The 22,906-nt window shown below is 46.6% G+C and overlaps 1 protein-coding gene across 2 annotated transcripts in view; it reads right to left on the bottom strand.

Moving 5' to 3' along the window:
- LOC119373214 (protein trachealess) overlaps positions 1-22,906 on the bottom strand; it is a 380,134-nt gene that overhangs the window by 240,100 nt on the left and 117,128 nt on the right. For both annotated transcript variants that reach the window (XM_037643223.2, XM_049410906.1), the window contains exon 4: positions 6,110-6,157. In XM_037643223.2, coding sequence (XP_037499151.1) covers positions 6,110-6,157 — 48 coding nt within the window. The remainder of the gene's footprint in view (positions 1-6,109; positions 6,158-22,906) is intronic.

The raw sequence follows: 22,906 nt of genomic DNA, 5'->3' as shown, positions 1-22,906 counted from the left end.
AATTCTTGTGCTGTTCGCAGCATAAAAACTAAACCAACGTAAACTTCGCTAACACGCTCACGTTCGCATGTCACTCCAAAAAAAAGAAAGAAAGAAAAGAAATGCGCTCATTGGTTCAATCAGTATTTATGCAGAGAAGCCGTACACCGAGACGTCTTGACCTAGAGCAGGCACCGTTGCCGACTTTCAAAAAAATAATAATAATAGTATATTAATAGTTGTCGGGGTCTTACGTGTCAAAGCCACGATATGATTATGAGGAATGCCGTAGCTCTGGAAATTTGGAACACCAGGGTTACGTGACCCTAAATCTAACCACACGGGCCTCAAGCATTTCACCTCCATCGAAATGCGGCTGCCGCGGCCGCAGTTCGATACCTTGGCCTTTGGGTCAGTAGCCGAGCACCATAACCACTAGACCACCGTGGCGGGGGTGACTTTCAAACATGTGTGCGCACAGCAATGCGCTTTTCAAGTCCAGTGATCCGAGTGATTCGGCGGCAATGTGGCAAGCTGGCAGTGTGGTGAACGAAACTATAAGGACAGTAAGCATGCAACGTCCCACCCTGAAAGTGTTTTCGGCTCGTGAAAAGTGTACTCCCTTTTAAGGACAAGGACTAAAAAAAAAAAAGAGCATGAACTACACACATATAAATGTATAGGAGCTAACGCTGACAGTGCGGTGAAGAAGGCAACGAGATAGGGAAAACCGGGATCGGAGGTGGGGTGGACACGTGTAGGAGCCATCATGCAAATCAGGAACCCGCGCCGGCATTCTCGCGAGCAGTGGCACGCGCACGTGACCCGCGGCGCGTTTGAATAATAAACGGGTGCGCGCGCGGCGCCAGCGATCTGGAGAGAATGCACCGCGCTACTTGAACGCGAGCTTGCTTCGAGTTTGGAGGAATACGAGTGCAGGGAGTGCGATAGGATTATATCGCGCGCGTTCTGGGAAAGCATATGTACTACACCGTAGGGGAAAGAAAACATCGCGGCAGATCGGGAAAGAAAAAAACGTATGCGTTGCCACTACGCGTGCCGTTCGAAAAGGCATCGCTCGGAGCGGGAGACCGGACGAAATAAAACACTCAGAATGGAAGTGGAGGTGTAAAAAAAGAAATACTCGAAGCGAAAGCACTGTCTTATATATACTCAGTGCTAGAGGAACGGGGCCAAGATAGCAATGATATAATTCTAGCGGCGCATCTCTCGGTCACCTAGCGAGGCCAGGAAATAAGCGGGAGTGCGGGAGAGAGCGGCCGACAAAGCAATCGCGCGCCACTTCGGAATCATCGCGCTAATGCATCGACTACTGCGGACGTGATTCGCAAGCGACTACTGGGCTTCGCGGGCCGAGTGCGAAGGGAGGGTATGGTGCGGTATTGCACCGACGTATGGACGGTGGTATAACCAGGGGATTGCGTTGCCGGAGAAAGGGGGAGGGCATGCAGGATGCACGCCGTTAGTTCGCGCGTGATCCGCTCCGCGTCTCCCCTCGTCGTCGTAGTCGTCGTCAGGGTTACGGTTGCTCGTCCCTACCGACGCGCCGCGACCGTGTGGCTTGCGGTGGAGCGTGCGTCTCAAGTTTTTTGTGCGTCGCCTGAACGGTTGTCTGCGATTCCGCGCAAAACCCGGGAAAAGCGAGAAACGACCCGAAATGCACGTGCCAGGAGCAGCTCCACATAGAGTTTTCTTTCTTTATTTTTCCTCCCTTCTTTACTTTTTATAACTTTTGGTAAAGAGGAAGAAACAACTTTATTCAAAATATCAGGTGGGGAAGTTTGAGAAACCCTCTAGGTGACCACAGTTGAGGAGGCGACTAGCAGAGCCCAGGTCGCGAGATCCTCTCGGATTGGCTTGTTTTCTGCCCTGAAAGGACCCCTAAACCACCTCCGATAATTATTTTAAGATTTCAAGTAAACAACGCATCGAGTTCAGAATGCCGCCACAATCAGCAATGCGAAACGTTAGCGCTACGAGCCGTGGGCGCGCCACAATATAAAAAAAAGTCAATCCCTTTTTCTCTCCGGGCCTTTCAATGTCCCCAGCGTTGGCCGTGACGTCAGCACTCGCGTCTCATCCACAAAAAGGATTTGTTCGTCTGCTCGCAGGTACGCGCGCTCGCCGCTCCAGGCCTTCTTGTACGGTGAGTAGGAGCACTCGGCCAGGAGGAGAGACGAAGCAACGAACGGAGCGTAGCGAAGGAAAGAGCGAAACAAGCAGGGGCCTCTTTTGTATCATCAAACGCGTGTAACTCCGGTATTACGGCACCGTTTGGAAAAATTTTTGCGGCTACGTGTTTGTTGAAGACTCGTGCACAACTGCAACACCACAACTAAATATCGACCTCTTGGTGGTTAAGGGGCCCTTTAAAGGTTTATTTGCTGCTTCGACTAGCACCGGTTGCACAACCGTTTGCGACTCGCGACCAAAAAAAAAAAAAAATGACTCAAAGCTACCGGTGTTCGCCTTAAAAGCTTTCACCATGGTCAGGTTAGAGGTTTCACACAACATCTGCAGCTGTAACACGGGAATCAATTAGAACATATTCTTAAAACAACTTAATTATCAGTCTGGGGGACGCGACAATTAAAAGAATATAAGGCCCTGCCCATTTCATTGTTTCATAGTTTCCCAGAACAATTGAACAATAGAATTTGCTTTGGAATGAGATAGTGTCTGCACACAATTATTCACCTGCCATAGAGAACTTTACATGAATCTGCTATAGATAACACTCCCAGTTTTTCTTTTTTTATATGCATAATGGGACGTTTTATTGCTTGGTAATGAATGTGCTGCCTTTCTCTTTTAAGCGCTGGGATTTTACATCCCAAAACGACGATATGATTACGAGAGACGCCGTAGAGGAGGGACCTGGAAATTTCGACCACCTGGGGTTCTTTACCGTGCACCTAAATATAAGCACACGGGCCATCTAGCATTTTGACTCCATCGAAATGCGGCAGCCACGGCCGGGATTCGGTCCCGTGACCTTCGGGTCAGGAGTAGAGCACCATAAACACTAGAACGCCGTGGTGGGTATCTTCCCCTTTTGTCACGATATCTGTATGTTAGTACTATGGCTGCTGTTCGTGAGGTTCTGTTTTACAACTTCATGTTTGTAATTAACCCACCAACGATAATACTTAACTCGGGCGCCGTAGCTATCTGTAATAAGTAAGTTATAAATAAATAGTTATTTCCTTCATGGGTGTAACAATTAGTCATTGCCATTAAGTTAACACACACTACAACACTTAAGTACAGCTATACATGACCGGTGCAGCTGGGTGGTAGAGGGACGCCGCGAGGCGAGGCCGGGATAGCGCAGCGTCCGTGATGCAATCTCATCGAGTTGCGCAATGCCTGGCCTTCATCTTGCCTCGTCGGCAGCGGCGGCGGCAGTGCTGCGCCCGAACCACTGCCAGGGTCAAGGAAAAAGGACGACGCCGCCGAGGTGGTACCGCACCAAGGCCGCACAAAACGCTTATTTTCCCCCCTCTTTTTCCTCGCCGTCATTTATTCTCCTTTTTTTCTTCTTTTTCTTTCGCTCTCCGCTCTCCGAAATGGAGCAATCGCTTGGCTTCACGGAGACACCGAGTGGCTGGGCTGGCCATTCGATGCCTTGAAGGGGCACTTAAGTGTAACACAAAACTTGTTTAGTACTGTTAAATTGTTTTACATTAGGCAAGGTACAGCGCGAAAGAAACACGGACGAGAAGAGGACAATGACGGGCGAAGATTTTCTACAATTGAAATAAATCTGTTTCTAACATCTACGAGAATTCATTAATACTTGCTATTCACAGCTAACACAATCAACACGCCGATTACATGCATACGTGAAGGGATTCCTTGAGAGAAGGGCCGGCTAAGTGTCATAGAGTGGTCTGTTTGAAGTGAAAGACATCAATAGTACAGCTACACGACAGTTCTTGTATATCGGCTTCTAAGGCAATGTGGCCAGGAATCGAACAGTTGACCTCGTGATGAAAAGCAGAGTGCATACCCCAGTAAGCGGACTGTGGGAAGGTCAGCGTGAGTGTCATGTAAGACAAACGGAGATGGCAAAATTACTCCTCGTATGTAATCCGCCCCTTACATTTTCCTGTGCTACCCTCTGTCGTTTTGGTAGGGGCCGGGAGAACCGGTATTGCCAGAAGCAAAGCCTCCGAGATGAGGAAATGCGTGGCGACTTTTCCGCTAGGGGAGAGCGCATGCGCCGGGGCGTCGTGAAAAAGGCGGATTGACTTACATTACTAACTACCTTTCCATTTTTCAATCTGATTAAATTACATTACTATTTACAGCTGATCGAAGGTAATGACACTACATTACTATTACTTTTGAAAAGTAATGAAATTACTTTGAAATGATTAACAAAAGATCATCATTTATGCACTAATTCATGTACATGCACTCTATTTACAGCACGTACTATAGATTGGAATCTCAGAGACATTCGTTGAACTTCCATGCTTGAGGTTTGGCACTCAGATTAACTTGTCTTTGTGATTTTTCGTTCATTTCCCAGTGAATGTTTACGCCATAAGGGAAGCGGGCATGCTATATTTTAGTCAAAAGCAATTGACAATGTAGTGAGTAATTTCACGACATTGCTCGCATGAGCAATTCATTACATTACTAAATTACAAGACCACAAAAGCAATTCATTATATTAGTTATTACAGCAAAATGTAATTTAATTATTATAATTTTACTACACCCAAGTCTGAAGACGACAGCGATGTGAAGTCGTTCAACAAAAATGATGATGGAACACGCTGAGTGTCCTCTGCTTTGGCATTCCCAGTTCAACAACTCCTCATCACTTCAAGCTTCCATTTTGCCCCGATCTTCCGTCCCATAAGACCAGGCTGTTAGACATTAATATAAGCGCAAATAAGTATGTACAGGACGACGGGGTCAAACAGATAAAACATTGAGTTACTTCAATTAAAAAACACGATACCGGTTTTATATTACAATAAAAATAAATGAAGTTCTTGATGTCATTTCTTGGCGACGGGTACACCTTTCCACTTGGTTGTTAGGATAAAAAAATTTTTAAAAATGAAATAAAAGACACATATATACTTATATACAGTTCTGCATTTAGCAAGTTCAAAAGTTCTCGTTTTACCAGAGCACACATACAATCGCAGTGCCCGCTTTCAATGTAGTTCTGTCAATATTCATCACAAATGTTAGTGATGTTGTGCCTCAGCACAAAATGTCGCCGACTTTCCAACAGAGAGGGACCCTGGAAAACGGCGTCTTCGCCCAGCCGGCCCCGTCAGCTGACACCAGTCGTAATGCTTTCACGCTGCCTAACGACTGGGAGCAGCATTCCTGAGGGCGATAGAAGGGACAGACAATCGCGTTTCCATCAACTGCAACTGACGAAGTCAACACCTGCGACCGGCGGACGGTCAACAGGACAATGGACGGCTAGACGATTTAAGGCCGTGCCGGTCCGTCGAACGGGAGGATCGGAGTCGAACGGAGTCGAACCGAGTCGAACCAGCCGACGTGGTCGGGCTGGCAGTCATGTTGACTGAGATCGAAAACATGTAAATAGTATGTACATAAAATATTTCCTCCTTCATCTTGTCCTTCCTGACTACTCCGAGCACGATGCACACCCGTGTTCGCACCGGCCACGCAACCCGAGTCCCAGCAGCGGTTCCAGAGGTGGGATACAACGACGCGTATTCCCAGCAACGAGCCTGAGGGACGACATCGGACGATAACGGTGGCAGTAGCGATGGGCCACGCTACCTCAACCATAACAGTGTCTTAAAAAAAAAACGTTAAAGAACTTTCATTGCTTTGTTATTTATCCGTGAATGCTACGGGAATAGTATTTTCGCCAGTGAAAGAGTTCGCTTTAAGTCCAGCAAGTGGAGTTTCTGTTCAAGTCGCTGTCTATATATGTGTGGTGTGCTTGGAACAGTCGATCAACAGATGATAGCCCCCGTGTACGTAACAACCTCATTTTATCAGGTGGATACAATGATAGCATTCGCAAAACTTCTCTTCCGCAAGTGCCGTTTGCGATTGGCTGTTGTCACCTGCAAGGTAATTTAAAAAAAAAAGGACTGACCGTGATTGGACGACCGCGGCACCTGTTCCATCGTCACCGCCAGCCTTCCTGCAAGGAAAAGAACAAAGAAGAATGGATTATAGCTAAGCGTTGCAGTAATTATGATATGGTCATTTGAATCCTTCAAAGAAGAGCGAAGTGGATCTGAACTGAAACAAGCCTGCGAAGACGACAGTATTGCCACGCGCGCTTATTCAGTTATGTCTTATGTGCACGATCGGGTTTCCCCCACAAGAACTGTTACCACCGCTCGTCGCAGGCCGCGCCGCAATTTTGAGAAACTTCGCGATTGTTTTAGACTGTTCTGTTAAGAATACGCGAAGGACACGAGTAACAGCGTTTATGTTAAGCTTAACGCGAGCACCAGTGATAACGCTGGAAGGTTCGATAAGGTTGTACAAAAAGCCGACGCATGTAACAGACGAGCAGATAACCGACGACCGACGACTGTGATCACCACTATCAGTGTACAGCGTGCGTTGCTTGTACTTTGACTTCTCATTTACTGGAACAAGTCCGCCCAATAACGAGTTTCGTCTTGAACAGCCCGACTGCCGCCTTTTTCACCGTCACGACCACGTGTCAATATATGCACGCAACGAAAAGTGTAACTGGTGTTCTGTAGATTGGACCAACTCGCACTGCCGCTGGCTATCCTGCGTGCTCATGTGCCAAGTTGCGCGCTTTTGCTCGAAACAGGGTTCTCATTCGGCAAGACCGAAAAAGTTCCTCGTTGTGATGGAAAAATAACTGGACTATTTGGATTCTTCGGCACGTGATGTTCCGGGGTAGTTACTTGCGCTTTTCGCGGCTCCTTCTTCCCGTTTAGTTTTTTGTTTGGTTCTTGCATAAGCGTGTGGCCTTATCTTTTCTGTAGTCTATATATTTGTATGTTTGTGTAATAATATTCAGTTGGAAGTCTGCGCTGGTCCTCGTCAATTATATGTGTGCTGTGTCTACTTTTTGCGCTGAGCAGTTTAATAATGGAATACCAACTAGCCCGATCCCACACTTTCCTTCCGAATAAGAGCCCTGGTTCTAACAAAAGTCCATTTGGCAAGTTTTGAAAAGCTTATCATATCGCATTTTTGCAGGAAAAGGTGATGGACATCACGCATTAGACCAATAGATATGATTACGTTATGCTATATTGAAAAAGGAACAGCGCTAATCTCCGAATTTCACTGCTGTGTAATCGCATCTATACTGCTGTAAAAGTTTCTAACAACAGCAACGTAAAATATTAGGCTATAGTTGGTACATAATTTACAAAGCAAGTGCGCATAATTTGCAAGGCAATTCCTTCTTGTGTGGGTATTTAACCCGGGACCAGCGCCTTTACGGTAACGTAGATCTACCACCCGAACCCATCTACCACTTCTTCCTCTGCACAAGAACAAACGAAGATTGCTTTTCATATTACGATAGCGAGGATATATGCAATTCACCTGCAAAGGAATCTGAACCGCACAACAGGGAACCGAACCTGCGACCTTTTACATATACTAACGGCAGAAAATAACTGCCGCTGAGCCGCGCTCGTATGTATTTTAGAGACAACAGGAAGTGCGAAGCATTCGCGAGTGGTATCGCGTGAAGCTGGCCGCGAAAAAAAAAAAAGAAAAGAGGCAAACAACTTCGCGCAACGCAGCTAGACACGATTTTGCCGCAGGGCTCTGGCTACAGGAATAAAGCCGGCCGAGCAGCCAGCCGGTGGTCTGCTGCTGTATTCAGGTAGCCGGAGATCCCCGTGACACGAGTAATACATCTCGGCGGAGTTGTGTATATACGCTTTACGGAAGCTGTATCACGATCCGACTCCTCTTGCTGGCTGAGACGATTTCTGCTTCCCCGTACACGCAGTGATACGCAAAGGAACAAAACGAACCGAAGTAAACAAGCAAACAAAGAAGCGAGAAACGTAAGTTACGCCGCGAAAACCAACTCCTGCCACAATGACCACACTTGTTCAGGAGCACCACGAGCCGGTGAAAGATGCAGCAGTAGGGAAAGAAAAAGTCAGGAAAGAGAGAGGGAGAGATCTGGGCTGTGTTTCCATCTGACAAACCTCCTTCCTTGATTTGCTTCTTGTGGTGCATATTAGAGAGTTTTAGCTGTGATTCGATTAACGCGCGCCCCGGTGCATTGCCGATTTCGCATTTCGGATGCGAAATTGCGAGCGACGTTCAGTCAAATTGGCTGCAAAGCTACAAGCACGCCAAGAGGAGCTGAAAAATCCTTGGACACGGGATGTCGGAGCCAACGTAGCCACAAGTTCGTCGAAACGTTTTCTCCCATCTTCCCCTGTACGTCTGCCTTATTTGAAAGACGCCAAAAGACGCTAAGGTCAAGTAGTTTTGTAGCGGAGAGAGTATAGCGTTCCTCCTTCTGATGGAAACAACAGCACTATATATATGCGCATGCGCATTGGAATTTCCGCTATAGGTGGCTGCTGGTTGTTTACAATACACTTGTCTGAGTGGAGCGGATCGTACATAAAATACGACGGTCTGAGTGCAGCGGACCGAGGACAGAGTAGGAGAGATGAGAAGGGGAGGAAGATGAGACTGAAGGCAATGAAGCTTCAAAAACATGGACGACGCTTGAGCTTCGCCTTCAAGAGTAGATCACGATAGCGTAATCTGGCCCCGTGCGCATCGCCTTCTCAACTGCTAGCTTCGCTTCGGTTCTCGGTGCGTGCCTCAACCGTGCCGCAAGGAAAGGAACGTCTGTGCGCGTAAAAGTGGCAGTTTCAAACTATCCTAGAGTGCCTACCGCAAGTACAGTTGTTAAGTGCCCACTACGCCATAATTCTTTCTTTTGCGAATCGGCGAAGCATCATAGAACACCGCTGTGTAGCTTCGCATCCGTAAGGGAACACGCGAAGCTACACAGCTGCTCACTTTGCTGATGATTTTGCTGATGATAATAATTGCTGATGATTTTGCTGATGCTTTGTAATGGGTGGGCCTTTAAAACACCCACTCGCTGCGCAATTCACGTGTTTTGACTCTTGCCGCGATTCTACGCTTCTGCCGCGCTATATTACATGCGTTAAGGAGACTCCTCCCACTGCACGGCATTCATAGTGTTTTTTCTGATGCAGTTTCAAGCAGTGATGTAGCTCTGTGGTAGAACACCTGCTTCCCACGCAGAAGGCCTGGGTTCGATTCTCCCTTGAACCGAAGTTTTATTTATTTTATTCGTATTTTTCTCGATTTTTCGGTCACGGACAACGCTGATTTTTCGCTCACAACCAGCGACGCCGACGCCGACACCGGAATTACTGCCAAACGAGCTATTTAACGCTATCGCGTTTATAAACAATCGAAGGTGCAGCGCTTTACTTTTGCACCAATTATGTATTGATACTCCAAAGGATGAACGTCGTGTGGAGTATAATTCTCCGTCGCTGGAAGGTTGGGAAACCCTTCGATGACAGGCTTTAAGTGATAAGCTAAGAACATGAATTCTTATGTGAAAGACCCGAAGTGACAATTTTAGGTGACATATTATGAACTGAGGACAAGCTGAGCCAACAAAACCAACCTGCATCTGCATATCTCTTCACTCTAAATCATATTTCCATCAGCGGTACTGACAGTGAGGCGTATACATCAACATGTTGTGTCATTTGGACAGTTAAGGATTTCTCACTGAATACAAAGTCGTTATAGATTATACGTTCGCATCTAACCTGGTACATTTCATCATCAGGGAACGTCGTCGCAGGAGTACGCAAATTGACTTCGACTCAAAATACGGTATACCATAACGTTGCACACAGTACCGTATATGACAGCAGTTATGTACTTATGACCTTTACCGCTACGACTTTCCTATTATGCACTCAACACCTTCCTTCTAATATATGTAAATGGTGTATTGGGAGTGGAATCGTTCATCATAGATTAATCATGCATACTGCCTAGGTTTTAGTGATCGTCGTGCTTGCATGTAGTTGATTTCAAGCGTTCATGTGACGGTGTTCTATGATGCTTTGTATTTCTAAATCGCATGAAGACAGATAGCCCACTCCCAATCCTCGCTGAAGCACAACTTTTTACACGTATGAAGGCAATTAGACTATGCATGTCCGTTCTTTGCAAGCTGTCCCACTCACAGCAAGTTTTTTTCTACGTGAAAGTGATTAATAATACCAACCACAAAGTCGTTTGTCTTCAACGGGCGAAACTTTAGGCAAAATATAGCAAATACAGCTATATGCTATGATGGGCTAGTTCGTTCGTACCTGTCGAAGTATGCGAAGTATGCGGCGCAAGAAGTTAGCGAAAGAAAGAAAAATGAGGGAATTTCTGTCGCTTGCTTATTTCTGCCACTAATCTCATGCGCCACGAATATCGATATCCAATACAATATAATTGTTTCCATGGTAACTAAACCTCCATATTTACAACTACCGCAGATGCACGAGCCAGGTTTCTTCCCGTAGCGATATTTGCGCGAAATTTTGCGGCGTAAAACAAAAGAGCCGAGCAAAACGCCTCTTCATTATAACCGCGCAACACGAAGAGGCCCTGCGGTGAAGGCAAACTAAGAAGTCACGTTTCACGCCTGCTCCCGGTTTCGCTACGTGGCGCCCCGGTTTCGTTTAAACACGCGTCATAGACCCACCGCTGCGCCTACGGAGAAGGTGACACCCAATTTCCGGCTCGTATAGACCGCTGACTGCCAAGACCACCTCAGCAATACACACGCGGTTTATCATTATCGTGTCCAAACAGTTTCGCTACGCTGCCTCTTCTGTCCTTCTCGCACCACCGCGTAAGGGTGAACGCGAGCGCACGGACACACACAAACACATACGTGGCTACTGCGCGAAATTAACGACGTTGCAGTGGTGCAACTAATGAACGAACCACCACGGCAACAACTAGCCGAAACCACGCCGCGCACGCACGGTATGTGCCAGCGGCAAACTCGAGACCGAGTAAAAAAGAAGACCGTTTTCTCAGCGGCCCTGTTTTCTTTCTTTTGCCTTACTTCGCGCAAGCTACCGAACCGCGTGCGCAGCAACCGAAACGACCTGTTACGCGAGGTTTCATTACTCTCGTGATTGTCTGGCGCCATCACGATCGGCGCTCGAAAGCCGCGGCAAGTTGGTTTGGAAGGGCATGTTTGGAAGTGGGGGTGACGAGTGCAATGGCCGGTTCTCGTGAGCACTTCGCTGTATAGCCTACTGCACGGCAGCCTTTAAGCATGTATACACGAACGCACGCACTCACGCAACACGCGCAGCGCGACGCGCGAACAAAACACCAAACCGCGCGTACGACAACCGCGCAGACTCGCACTCACGCACGGGAGAAGCAACCAACGAACGAAAAGGCTTTCAAAGCGTGCGAGCATTCGCGCAACGCGAACGCACATACGACACGAACTGAACGCGCGGCCGGGCCAACGCTATGTGGCCAACGTAATACGCAGGCGCTCCCGTAGACAGGAAAATATGGGGGAAGGGGGTCTACCGATCACGACCTCTGGACGCACGCGCTCTTTGGCGCCTCGCGCGAAATGCGCCGCTTATCCCCCTCTGCGGCGTCACGTTTAGCTCACCGTTGGCTCTCTTCGCTACTATGCAGTCGTGCGCGCCAGAGAAGTGCGGGAACCAGCGGAGCGAAGCAAAGCGAACGCGTTGAGCAGATATCGCTACCGTTCGAGGACGCCTTTTTGCACGCAGTGCGGTGGTAACCTTGTGGCCAATCACGTGGAAAAGAAAAAAAAAAAGATGTTGAACCCGTTCGACTGCGCCGAACGCAAGGCCGAACGTGCCTTTTTTTTGCTGCTTGGTGTGTTGGTCGCAGCATGCATACAGTCAAATACCAGTGCGGAACCTTATTGCCGTTGAACAAGTACCAAATGCGATACTGCCGAACGCGATTTAAAGGTCGTACAACGTTACAATGTCTCTATATACCACGAAATGACGTATATGATGAAAGGAAGTACACGACCTGTGCACCGTTTTATCGTATAGAGGCATATTGTGGGACACTACATTAATTAGAACTAACAGACAAGAAAGCCAAAGAAAGCATAGGAAAGTATTTGTAATAATTGTGATGTTAATGTAAATAAAGTGGTGGACGAAAAGATAACTTGCCGCTGGCAGGGACCGAACCTGCGACCATATTGTTCGCAGGTTCGGTGAGCATTTTGTGAGCATATTGCGAATATTCTTATAACGAAGAGTGTTACAACAAGTATGCCTGTTTAACGAAATAATCGGCGCGTCTCTTGTCACAATTTCATCTGTAAAAGTGAAATTAGACCAACATGGCAGCATGGACTCCTTGCTGTGACCTCATGTTGGCAATATACGTGCAAATGTAGACTGTGTGACTCTGGGCATACAGAGACAGAGATTGTGTTGCGCATAAATGAGTGACAGCGGCGCGAGGGGCTCTAGCGCCATTTTCCCTTCACGCTGCTTTCAGCTGTTTGTGTCACTAGATAGGCGACCAAACAATTATTTTGTAGCCCTCCATGATACCGGACCAGCAGTAGCCAACTAACTCGAAGCAGTGCGCGTAGAAAAACATAAACAATAAATTTATTTAGCCCCTTCCACTTTAGATGGACATCGAGCTATTTATCACTGGACAAAAGCAGGAGAGCCAACTTGGACAACTAGATATATGCTGGCTGCTGGCGTTGCCGTTGGGTATGTGGTGTTTTATTCGCGTATTCTTGGACAACACCCAGGATAACAGAGCCTTATTGGTCGGTGTGCTCATTGATGACGTCACGCCCTACGGAAGCAGAAGGGATCCCACGTCATCTGCGAGTGCCCTGTCCGACGCTTCCGTGTCGAGCACGGCCGCTTGATGTATAGCGACTGCGAAGAGTTGCAGCCAGGATACTAGTGAAAATGGGGTTCGATAAAGTTTTCAACTGGCCTGATATGTTCACGACAAAATATGATGTGTTGGAGAGATGAAATATCCTTGAACACGGGGTGTCGCTTGGGCCAACGTTTCGAGAAGTGGTCTTGTGTTTTCTTCAAGGCAGCAACTGTTGCCTTGCTGTTCAACACGATGTGACGAGTCACTCCCCATCATCGCCATACACATAGCTACGAACGTCTTTTGTGCGTGTAGGGTGAATACACTTATGCAATGCTAAATCAGTATATAGCGTATACACTCTCGGCGCTGGACGCAACTACGCACGTTACGCAAGCCGGTACGATTGTACGGCGGAGGAATCGATGCAGCAGCAGCAGCAGCAGCAGCAGCAGCAGCAGCAGCAGCAGCAGCAGCAGCAGCAGCAGCAGCAGCAGCAGCAGCAGCAGCAGCAGCAGCAGCAACAACAACATTAACAGCAACGCGCCGTTTCAGAACGCGTGTGGCCGCGAGCAGAACGTGTCGGCGAAATCTCTCTAACAGCGCGCGCCATGCAGCGCTGAGCCCGCTTCTTGTTACACGCATGGATGACCGTATTGAACTCACGCAGCCACTCAGTCCCAACTCTGCAGGCACGCGTGATCGAGACGAAAATCCGGAGCTGATATTTGCCTCACCAAATAAGCGGTGCTACGGTTCACCCTGAAGCCAACGAGGCCGCATGCCCCGGGCTCTGCCAACTCTCACGAAGCGAGAACGCTGCCTAAACTATACGGCCACAACATTCGAGACTGTTCTGAATAGCCGATAGGTAATAAATCATTACGTGATACTGAAAACAATTTGAGCAGCCCTGCACAGTCTTCGCTTCATATACACATTCACGGCGATGTGCATTTACCATCCTTATGCGTTGTCGTTGTAAAGTTGAAATTATACAGCGCACAGATTACTACAGATTTCTAGTATTGCGCGCTTTGTGTACTCCACGTGGACGTGCACTGCACCCGAGATTAAAGGGTCTTGCATTGTCAGTCATACCAATCATGGGCTCGGAGTAGCAATAGTCTGCTGGCGCTACCTCGAAGCCGTACGCATTCCCTGCAGACACCCCACTAGGTGGGTTCCGGATAGAAACAATGTCGCGTAGATAGGTGCAGGTAGATAGATACCTCGTCTAACCTCGAACTACGACGCGATGCCAACAGATGCACGAAGCCATCTGAGAAAGAAAGAAAGAAAGAAAGAAAGAAAGAAAGAAAGAAAGAAAGAAAGAAAGAAAGAAAGAAAGAAAGAAAGAAAGAAAGAAAGAAAGAAAGAAAGAAAGAAAGAAACGGAGGCACTCCGAAAGAAGGTGTACTGCGGCGGCACATGAAGGACGCATGTTTTATCAGGACGAGAAATGCTACGCAGGACAGGTCCCTGAGCCGCGCCGCGTGCATTCCCACCGCGGGAGCGGACATCTTGTTCCGGCTGTGCGTCCCCTTGCTTTTTGTTGCAGGCGGCGAGATTTATAGGGCCGCATCTCGCTTTGGCGGTTGCCGCCGAGAGTCATGAGTCGAGCCTGGCGACACGCTGGCTGCGCACACCAGGTACTCGCTTTCGAGTCGCTGGAAGTTGACAGCCAGCGGTTGCCACCAAGGACGGTTCTTTCATGGCGCGCCAAAATGCGCACAAAGGGTCTTGTATCGCTTTTAACTGCGGACCAGTTTGAAGGACCGCCCTGTCTTCGTCTGATGTCTCGCGTTAGCGTCGCGCAAGTCCCACGTTTGATACACATGAGCCGCCAAGCAGGCTACACGTTTGGAACGCCAGCGTTGCCGAAGCTGTCTGCCCGAGCCAGCGAAGCGACAGCGAAACGCCAGCGTCAGGAGTTAGACCAGAGTCCTTACTCTGGTTAGACACAGGTCTACGGAAGAGAGAGGCGGAGGCGAAACGCAAGCGACGGGAGTTAGACGCATTGCGCTCGGAGCAGCACGCATTAGAAAAACAGTAGAAAGGAGACCATAGAACAGAAAATAGATAATCACAATATCAAAACACAAAAATCATATAAAATATCACATAATCATATGAAAAGAACAGGAAAGAGCACATAAACACAAGAAAAGAACGCAAAAGAACAGAAAAAGAGCAAATAAGCACAAAACAAACAAGAGGGAAACACAGGCGAATCAATTCTCCGCAGTTCGTACAGGTTTCACTAGTGGTGGAACTTGCTTAAATTTTTTTCTTTAGGCTCGAGAACGACGTTGAATATATGTGGCCAGATTAATTAAGGCGAAATCCTTTTATGTCTCATGCGACCGTGACTGAACGAAGAGCCGGTATTAGCTGCGTCAGAGAAATGATGCAAAAAATGTCACCTTACTGCTCCAGCTGAGCGATCACTTCGTCCTGGCGACGTTCGCGTGAGTATATGCAATGCGATAGGAGGCTCGACAAGCACGAAACGAGGCACGAATAGTCAAATGCTTCGTTGGATTCTGACGGGACGTTATGTCTTAAATGCATCGGCCTTCAGGTTTTCGCTATCGAGGTGTCTTAGCTATAGTGTAATAGACCCTTGGAATTTTTATTATCATTTTTTGTTACAATGTAATCCATCGACGCAGCTTTCCTTCTAATAATAATAATAATAATTTCTGGGGTTTTATGTCAGAAAATCACGATACGATTATGAGAGATGCCGTAGTGGAAAGCTTCGAAAATTTGGACCACCTAGGATTCCTTAACGCGCACCTAAATCTAAGCACACGGGCCTCAAGCATTTTCGCCTCCATCGAAAAGTGCGGCCGCCGCGGCCGGGATTCGATCCCGCGACCTGTGGGTCAGTAGTCGAGCACCATAACCACTAGACCACCGTGGCGGGTTGGCTTTCCTTCTAAGCTGCGTGAATCGGTGCAGATGACAATGCCTACTATTTGTTGCTTTTTCTTTATGTGGTTGGTGTTTGACAACGAGAAAAAGAATAACGCTATTTCACAGGTAAAATTAAGATCTATACGCATGCCTCTGCTGGAACGACCATGACGCTGACAAAATCAACGAACAGCGGCAAAACAATGGTGATCGGGCTTGCTGGAAATCTTTATCGCGCATGAATTCATGACGCTAAAATCACTTCGCCATTTCGATGGAGGCGAAAATGTTTGAGGCCCGTGTACTTAGATTTAGGTGCACGTTAAAGAACCCCAGGTGGTCAAAATTTCCGGAGCCCTCCACTACGGCGTCTCTCATAATCATATCGTGGTTTTGGGACGTTAAACCCCAGATATTATTAAAAATCACTTCGCCATTTGCGCGAAGATTTGAGGGACTGACAAAAATACGCAGAGCTTTTGGGGTCACATACTGCATATGTCCTACTGTGGAGTCCCACAAGGATTGTTTTATTTATTTATTTTTTTACTTCTCGCGACAGCACCTGTACACGTAACCTTTGCAAAGCGCTCGGCATTGCGACTTCAGTTTGTCGTACTTTGCTGCTTTCTCGTATTGTTTTAACCCCTTACCCGGCATTCCCCGCACCTCCCCCTTTTTGACTGCGAATATATCTTACAACAACGCAACATGTATGCGCACACGCAATAGACTATGAACAGCCCGGAGCCACCCCTCCCCCCTTTCTTTCTCTCTCCCTCCAAACTGTTTCTTCACGGCTCCGGTACCAGAATTCGCGCATTTTCCCCTTCTGCTTATTACTTCTTTCTTTAATGCACGGTTCCCCGGGAGGTGAAAAATGACACTTGCCGCGGCAAGAGTTACACGCGGCTACATTATTCATGAGAACAAAATCGAAAAGCAACAGCTCCGCTTGGCGCGCAAGAAAGCTCTCGCAAGCTCGCGCACGGATCGAGAAACAAATGTGCACCGGTCCCGCGCGGCACGGAACTATCGGCCTTAAAAGAAAGAAACAAAAAAAAGATGGGCGAAGTATAACAGGAGACGTACGACAGTTGTGCTGATGCAGGAAAGTTTGGAAGCAGGGGGGGGGGGGGGGGGGTAGAATTTAAATGGCCAATAAATGCAAAACGCGAAGAATGAAGCGTGCGGTGGACTAAGCGTCAAGCCGGTGGTTCGCAATAGGCGTTTTCTCTTTCACCTTCTATCCTCTTTGTATGCGTTGTTTGAATTTCCAGTTGGCACAGCGCAGTTCTTTCAGGCGTCGGGTTACAAACGAGGCCGCACTTGATCGGCGAGAAGTGCTTCTTCACTTGGAACGTGTACACATTTGCTTCTTTCGTGCTGGCTCACCTAAGTTTCTTTCCATCTCTCTCTCTCTCTTTCTTTCCTTCTCTTCTGAGTATACAACACCTCACGCTTTCACTGTCGACCACGCAAAAAGCCTACGCCTGCTTTGAAAGTCCTTTTTTCTCGGTTCATATGTGCGTCGTCTGCTCCGAGATGTTTTTTCGTCTGCTTTGCTTGTTTCTGTCTTCCATGTTCTTTTCTAAGACAGCAAAGGTCGATCGTGGCACGGTGATCATTATACGAGAAGCGACTTACCCGCGTGAATCACCACGGTATAAGGCGAAGACGAGCAAAAGGATGCGCTCGGAGATCCGGAAAAGGAATGGCTACCTGTCTGCGAAACGATGCATTCCGCGGGGTTCCTCGCTTTCTGCCTGGCGGCTCCAAAAGTTACATACTACGAACGTAGGCTACAATGTTGCTATACCGGCGCGTGCGAGTGAACGCTTTTCTTCCCGGAACTTTCAAAGAAGACGGGTCAGGCGTTGAACATCAGTGGACGCAGATCCGGTCAACAGCATCGCTGGGTGGTAATTCTCTTTACATTTGAGATGGGTGAGCGAGGCAAAAAAAAAAAAAAGGAAATCACCATTCACCGAAAATGCTGAACGTGTAGTCCTTGACTGTAGGATAGTCCACAGAATAACAGAGAGCTGAGGTAGTTGGTAGGTATTCGTGTTAGAAGACTGGGCACGCAAACACGGAGACAAGAGAGGCGTCAAGACAACACAAACGCCGACTAACAACTGAAAAGGCGCACAGCGACGGAAAAGAAAGTAGACACAAAAACTTATCTGCGCATGTCCAGGCAATAGGCGATACCTATAACTCGGCAAGCGTGGGCGTATACGTGGCAGGTTACTATTGAGGCATTTTATTTTATCTTTATGCAAGGTAACCAATGGTTGGCTCTCGCATGCGCTGTCACTATTATCGATATGCCAGGCCTCAGCCACTAGACGCGTTTCTTCAATCCTGTAACTGCGCATTCATCGAATTTTGGCGAGCATTTACACTCTCGACAATCTGAAAAAAAAAACGGCAGTTTTGCACTAGTGGTGCCAAGCCTGAAGGAAAAGCGCAGCTGGGTGGCTTTCCTTCTTTCGCTATATTTTTTCTTCCTTTCTTCTTATCTTTCTATCTGTTTCTTGTATCTCTTTTTGTATCTGTTTGTTTTTATTTCTTTCATTCTCCCACTTTCTATCTTTAATTCTCTTTCTTCCCTTTCTCGCTCTCTCTGCTTTGTTCTCTCTCTTTCTTTGTCATTTTGGTGTCTATTTCTTTCTATGCCTTCCTCTCTGTTTCCCTTTCTTTATGTCTTTGTTCCCTTCAGTTAACTCTGTTTTTTTTTTCTCTTTCTTTCTATCGCTTTCTCTATCTCTCTATTTTCTCTTTCTTTGTCTCTCTTTCACGTGTTTCAGGTGTTCCACTTCGCCGAGCAGAGGTTTCCTTTAACGCTTGCCCCTGCTGTACTCGGTAGTGAGGCTTGCCCAATTTCTGTGGCGCATACCCATCTGAGGAATTTTCTGCAACACCGCACAAACTACGGCGCGCTACAACATCTTTGCTGTTAAAATAGATTAGATGGTGAGCCTCTGAACACAGCGGCCCGTCTGTCCTAAATAGAAGTGGCAGCAGCTAAAAGGAAGCTTATACACTACACCTGTACGCGTAATCAATAAATTTGTTGGTAAGAAGAGAAATTTTTCCGATGGGTGTTTGACAAAATCAAACGAATCCGACAGACAATTAGGCCAAGGAAAGCACAGGGAACATTAACTGCTGTCATTAACTGTAGTGCAGTAATCATGAGTCATATACTACTCTATAATAAATGACAACAATTAATGTTCCTTCTGCCTTCCTTGTCCTATAATTGTCTTTTGGATTCTTTTTGTTGTTGTTGTTGTTGTTGTTGTAAGTGGATGTGGTCTTGCTGTCTACGATATGTTTCTGACTAAATTCAGCATGCGAATAACTTGAAGATGGACCGACTCCCCCAAACCAAGTTGTTGCTAAGACTCGTATGTTTCCAGCACTGGCTGCTATGCTGGCTATAGTGTTGTCTAATGCCACCAGTGTTGCCTGTTCGCTGTTAAAGCAGCAACATTGTCTTCATTCAATCTAAATCAAATGATTGATAATCTGACGTTTGCAGCGTGGGGGTTCAACATAAATGACAAAAACATTAAGGCAGCTTCACACTAGTGGTGCCAAGCCTGAAGGAAGCGCGGAGCTGAGCGGACTTCTTTGTTTCTCTTTATATATTTCTTTCTTTTTTCTCCCCTCTCTATTTTTATGTCTTTTTTGTCACTCCTTATTTCTATTTTTTTCTTTCTATCTCTCTATACATTCCGTTCTATTTCTCGCTCCTTCTATTTTCGTTTCTCTTTTTTCCCTTCCTTTCTCTCTCTCTCTTTATATATATATATATTTCTGGTCTCCTCTCTCTTTCTACCTCTTTCTGTCGATATAGTATTTCTCACCTTTTTTTTTGTCTTTCTCTTTCTGTCTTGCTTCTGGGTGTGTCCAGATAAGATCGAACACGAGGTCCCGGTCACCATTCCTGATTTTGATGAAATTTACTGTAGGCCTAGGCATTACACCCAGAACAATGGATTCGCAGTTAGTTTTGCGAAAAAAAAATTTTGTTCGCCTGAAAAAAATATACAAATTTTGGCCGCAAAAAACGCTTTTTCGCCAATTTCGCGATTTCTGAATTTTGAGCGCACCTAGGGAAAAAACGGTGCACTTCTTCGTCACAATATTTATTCCTCTTAAAGAACAAGTGAAACACAATCTTATGAGTCTATCATTTCCCTTGCTTGTCGAAGCACTTTTGACGAAAAAAATCACAAACTTGGCAAATTGCACAAAATACCTGTATTTCAGGAATTTATTGCTGCAAGCAAGTTAAAGTGAGGATGATGAAAAACAGTACATAATAACTTTGATACTTTCGATCTCTTTTAAAATAATTCGCGTGGTTTTATCGCGCTCCGTTTTACTCGATAAGTGAGCTAAAATGTAAGTGATTTACCAAAAACGCCGAACTTTGAAAATGATTTTCTCAAAAAGGCCATTTTTAATTTTTTTTTAAATCCCTCTGATTGAAGCCAAGGACGTCTTCTACCATTCTACAGAAAAAAACGTTGCATTATTTTGGTTGCTAACAAGTTATAGCGCGTCAAATGTGACCATGCCAGCCTAGCGGCTGCGTCGTTCTTTATGTGCTGAAACTCGGATAAAAGTTGTTAAAAATACTTGTACATGACATAATTACAAATCAGCAGCTCCACACCAACAAATGCGCAGCCAGGTGTCATGGTTCAGCAAGCTTTGTCTTGCGATCAGCCGCTTGACAAACCCGCAGCAGCGGCCGCTCGATGCTGCGGGCACTCAGATTACATAAGTGCCGCTTCGACTGCGGATGAGCTCCGCTTGCGCGCCAAACTACGCTCAGAGGACAAACGAGAGAAGGAATGCATCACTGTGAAAGTTAAAGGCCGTTAAGTGCCAACAAATCTCATAATATGCAACGAAAACTCTGCCGGCAATTTCCCAGTGAGCGCCTGCATGCAGTAGTGCGTTCATGTGTTGCTTTCTCTCTTCTGATGGGCTAAAGATAATTAGGTTCATTCTATGAGCAACATATGACACAAGAGAAAGCCATTGACATCTAAAGAAAGTTGTCATACGTGCTTCCGATGGTCGAACAACTCAAACTGCAGTTGTTCATCTCGTGCCAGAACACTTGTGTCAGCCGGCTGTGAAAAGAAGTGTGTCCAAGTCATGTGCTTCATTAAAGAACCGCTTTTACAATACTGTATTGTTGTGCGTCCATACTGCAAGTCGAGCGTTTATCACGATATTTTGCGGCTTCGGGCATAACAGCAGGGAAAAAAATACATGCGTGCTGTATTGAAGGCGCTCACTGGGAAATTGCCGGCAGAGTTTTCGTTGCATATTATGAGATTTGTTGGCACTTAACGGCCTTTAACTTTCACAGTGATGCATTCCTTCTCTCGTTTGTCCTCTGAGCGTAGTTTGGCGCGCAAGCGGAGCTCATCCGCAGTCGAAGCGGCACTTATGTAATCTGAGTGCCCGCAGCATCGAGCGGCCGCTGCTGCGGGTTTGTCAAGCGGCTGATCGCAAGACAAAGCTTGCTGAACCATGACACCTGGCTGCGCATTTGTTGGTGTGGAGCTGCTGATTTGTAATTATGTCATGTACAAGTATTTTTAACAACTTTTATCCGAGTTTCAGCACATAAAGAACGACGCAGCCGCTAGGCTGGCATGGTCACATTTGACGCGCTATAACTTGTTAGCAACCAAAATAATGCAACGTTTTTTTCTGTAGAATGGTAGAAGACGTCCTTGGCTTCAATCAGAGGGATTTAAAAAAAAATTAAAAATGGCCTTTTTGAGAAAATCATTTTCAAAGTTCGGCGTTTTTGGTAAATCACTTACATTTTAGCCCACTTATCGAGTAAAACGGTGCGCGATAAAACCACGCGAATTATTTTAAAAGAGAGCGAAAGTATCAAAGTTAATATGTACCGATTTTTATCATCCTCACTTTAACTTTCTTGCAGCAATAAATACCTGAAATAAAGGTATTTTGTGCAATTTGCCAAGTTTGTGATTTTTTTTATCAAAAGTGCTTCGACAAGCAAGGGAAATAATAGACTCATAAGATTGTATTTCACTTGTTCTTTAAGGGGAATAAATATTGTGACGAAGAAGTGCACTGTTTTTTCCCTAGGTGCGCTCAAAATTCAGAAATCGCGAAATTGGCGAAAAAGCGTTTTTTGCGGCCAAAATTTGTATATTTTTTTTCAGGCGAACAAAATTTTTTTTCGCAAAACTAACTGCGAATCCATTGTTCTGGGTGTAATGTCTAGGCCTACAGTAAATTTCATCAAAATCGGGAATGGTGACCGGGACCTCGTGTTCGATCTTATCTGGACACACCCTTCTCTTTCTTTCTCTTTATTTCTATGCTATTTTACTCTCTCTCCTCCTCCTTTTCCTCCTCCTCGCCTTCACATCTCTCATCTTCACCCTCACTTGCCTTTCCCACCCGCTCCGCCACGGTGGTCTAGTGGTTATGGCGCTCGACTGCTGACCCGAAGGTCGCGAGACCGAATCCCGGCCGTGGCGGCTGCATTTTCGATGGAGGCGAAAATGTTTGAGGGCCCATATACTTAGATTTAGGTGCACATTAAAGAACCCCAGGTGGTCAAAATATCCGGAGACATCCACTACGGCGTCTCTCACAATCATATCGTGGTTTTGGGACATTAAACCCCAGATATCACCATGCCTTTCCCATCCGCTTGGTATACTATAACGTAACACGGCCATGTTATGCTCTGGTAGCGTGCCTGGATAGCCGAGTGGTTACGATGCTCGCCTTCGGATCGTGACTACGCGGGTTGCAGGGGCGTAGCCAGAAAATTTTCAATTTTGCTTGCGTACATAACTTTAGGCGGCTCGCGTCCACATCGGCCTTGGCGGGGACACGGACGCAAAGACGAAGTGAAAGCCCACCTCGAGCCACGCTTTAGAAGAGGGCCGCTTTATTTTTCAATCACTCGAACGCTGCAAAGTGAACAAAGTGAACGCGCAGCTCGGGCGGTCACTTCGTCGTCATTATTTGCTTCATTTCGCTC

This window comes from Rhipicephalus sanguineus, chromosome 11 (genome assembly GCF_013339695.2).
Source record: "Rhipicephalus sanguineus isolate Rsan-2018 chromosome 11, BIME_Rsan_1.4, whole genome shotgun sequence".
NCBI lineage: Eukaryota > Metazoa > Arthropoda > Arachnida > Ixodida > Ixodidae > Rhipicephalus > Rhipicephalus sanguineus.
The sequence above is the reverse complement of the archived record's forward strand: the minus strand, read 5'-3'. Positions and strand labels throughout refer to the sequence as shown.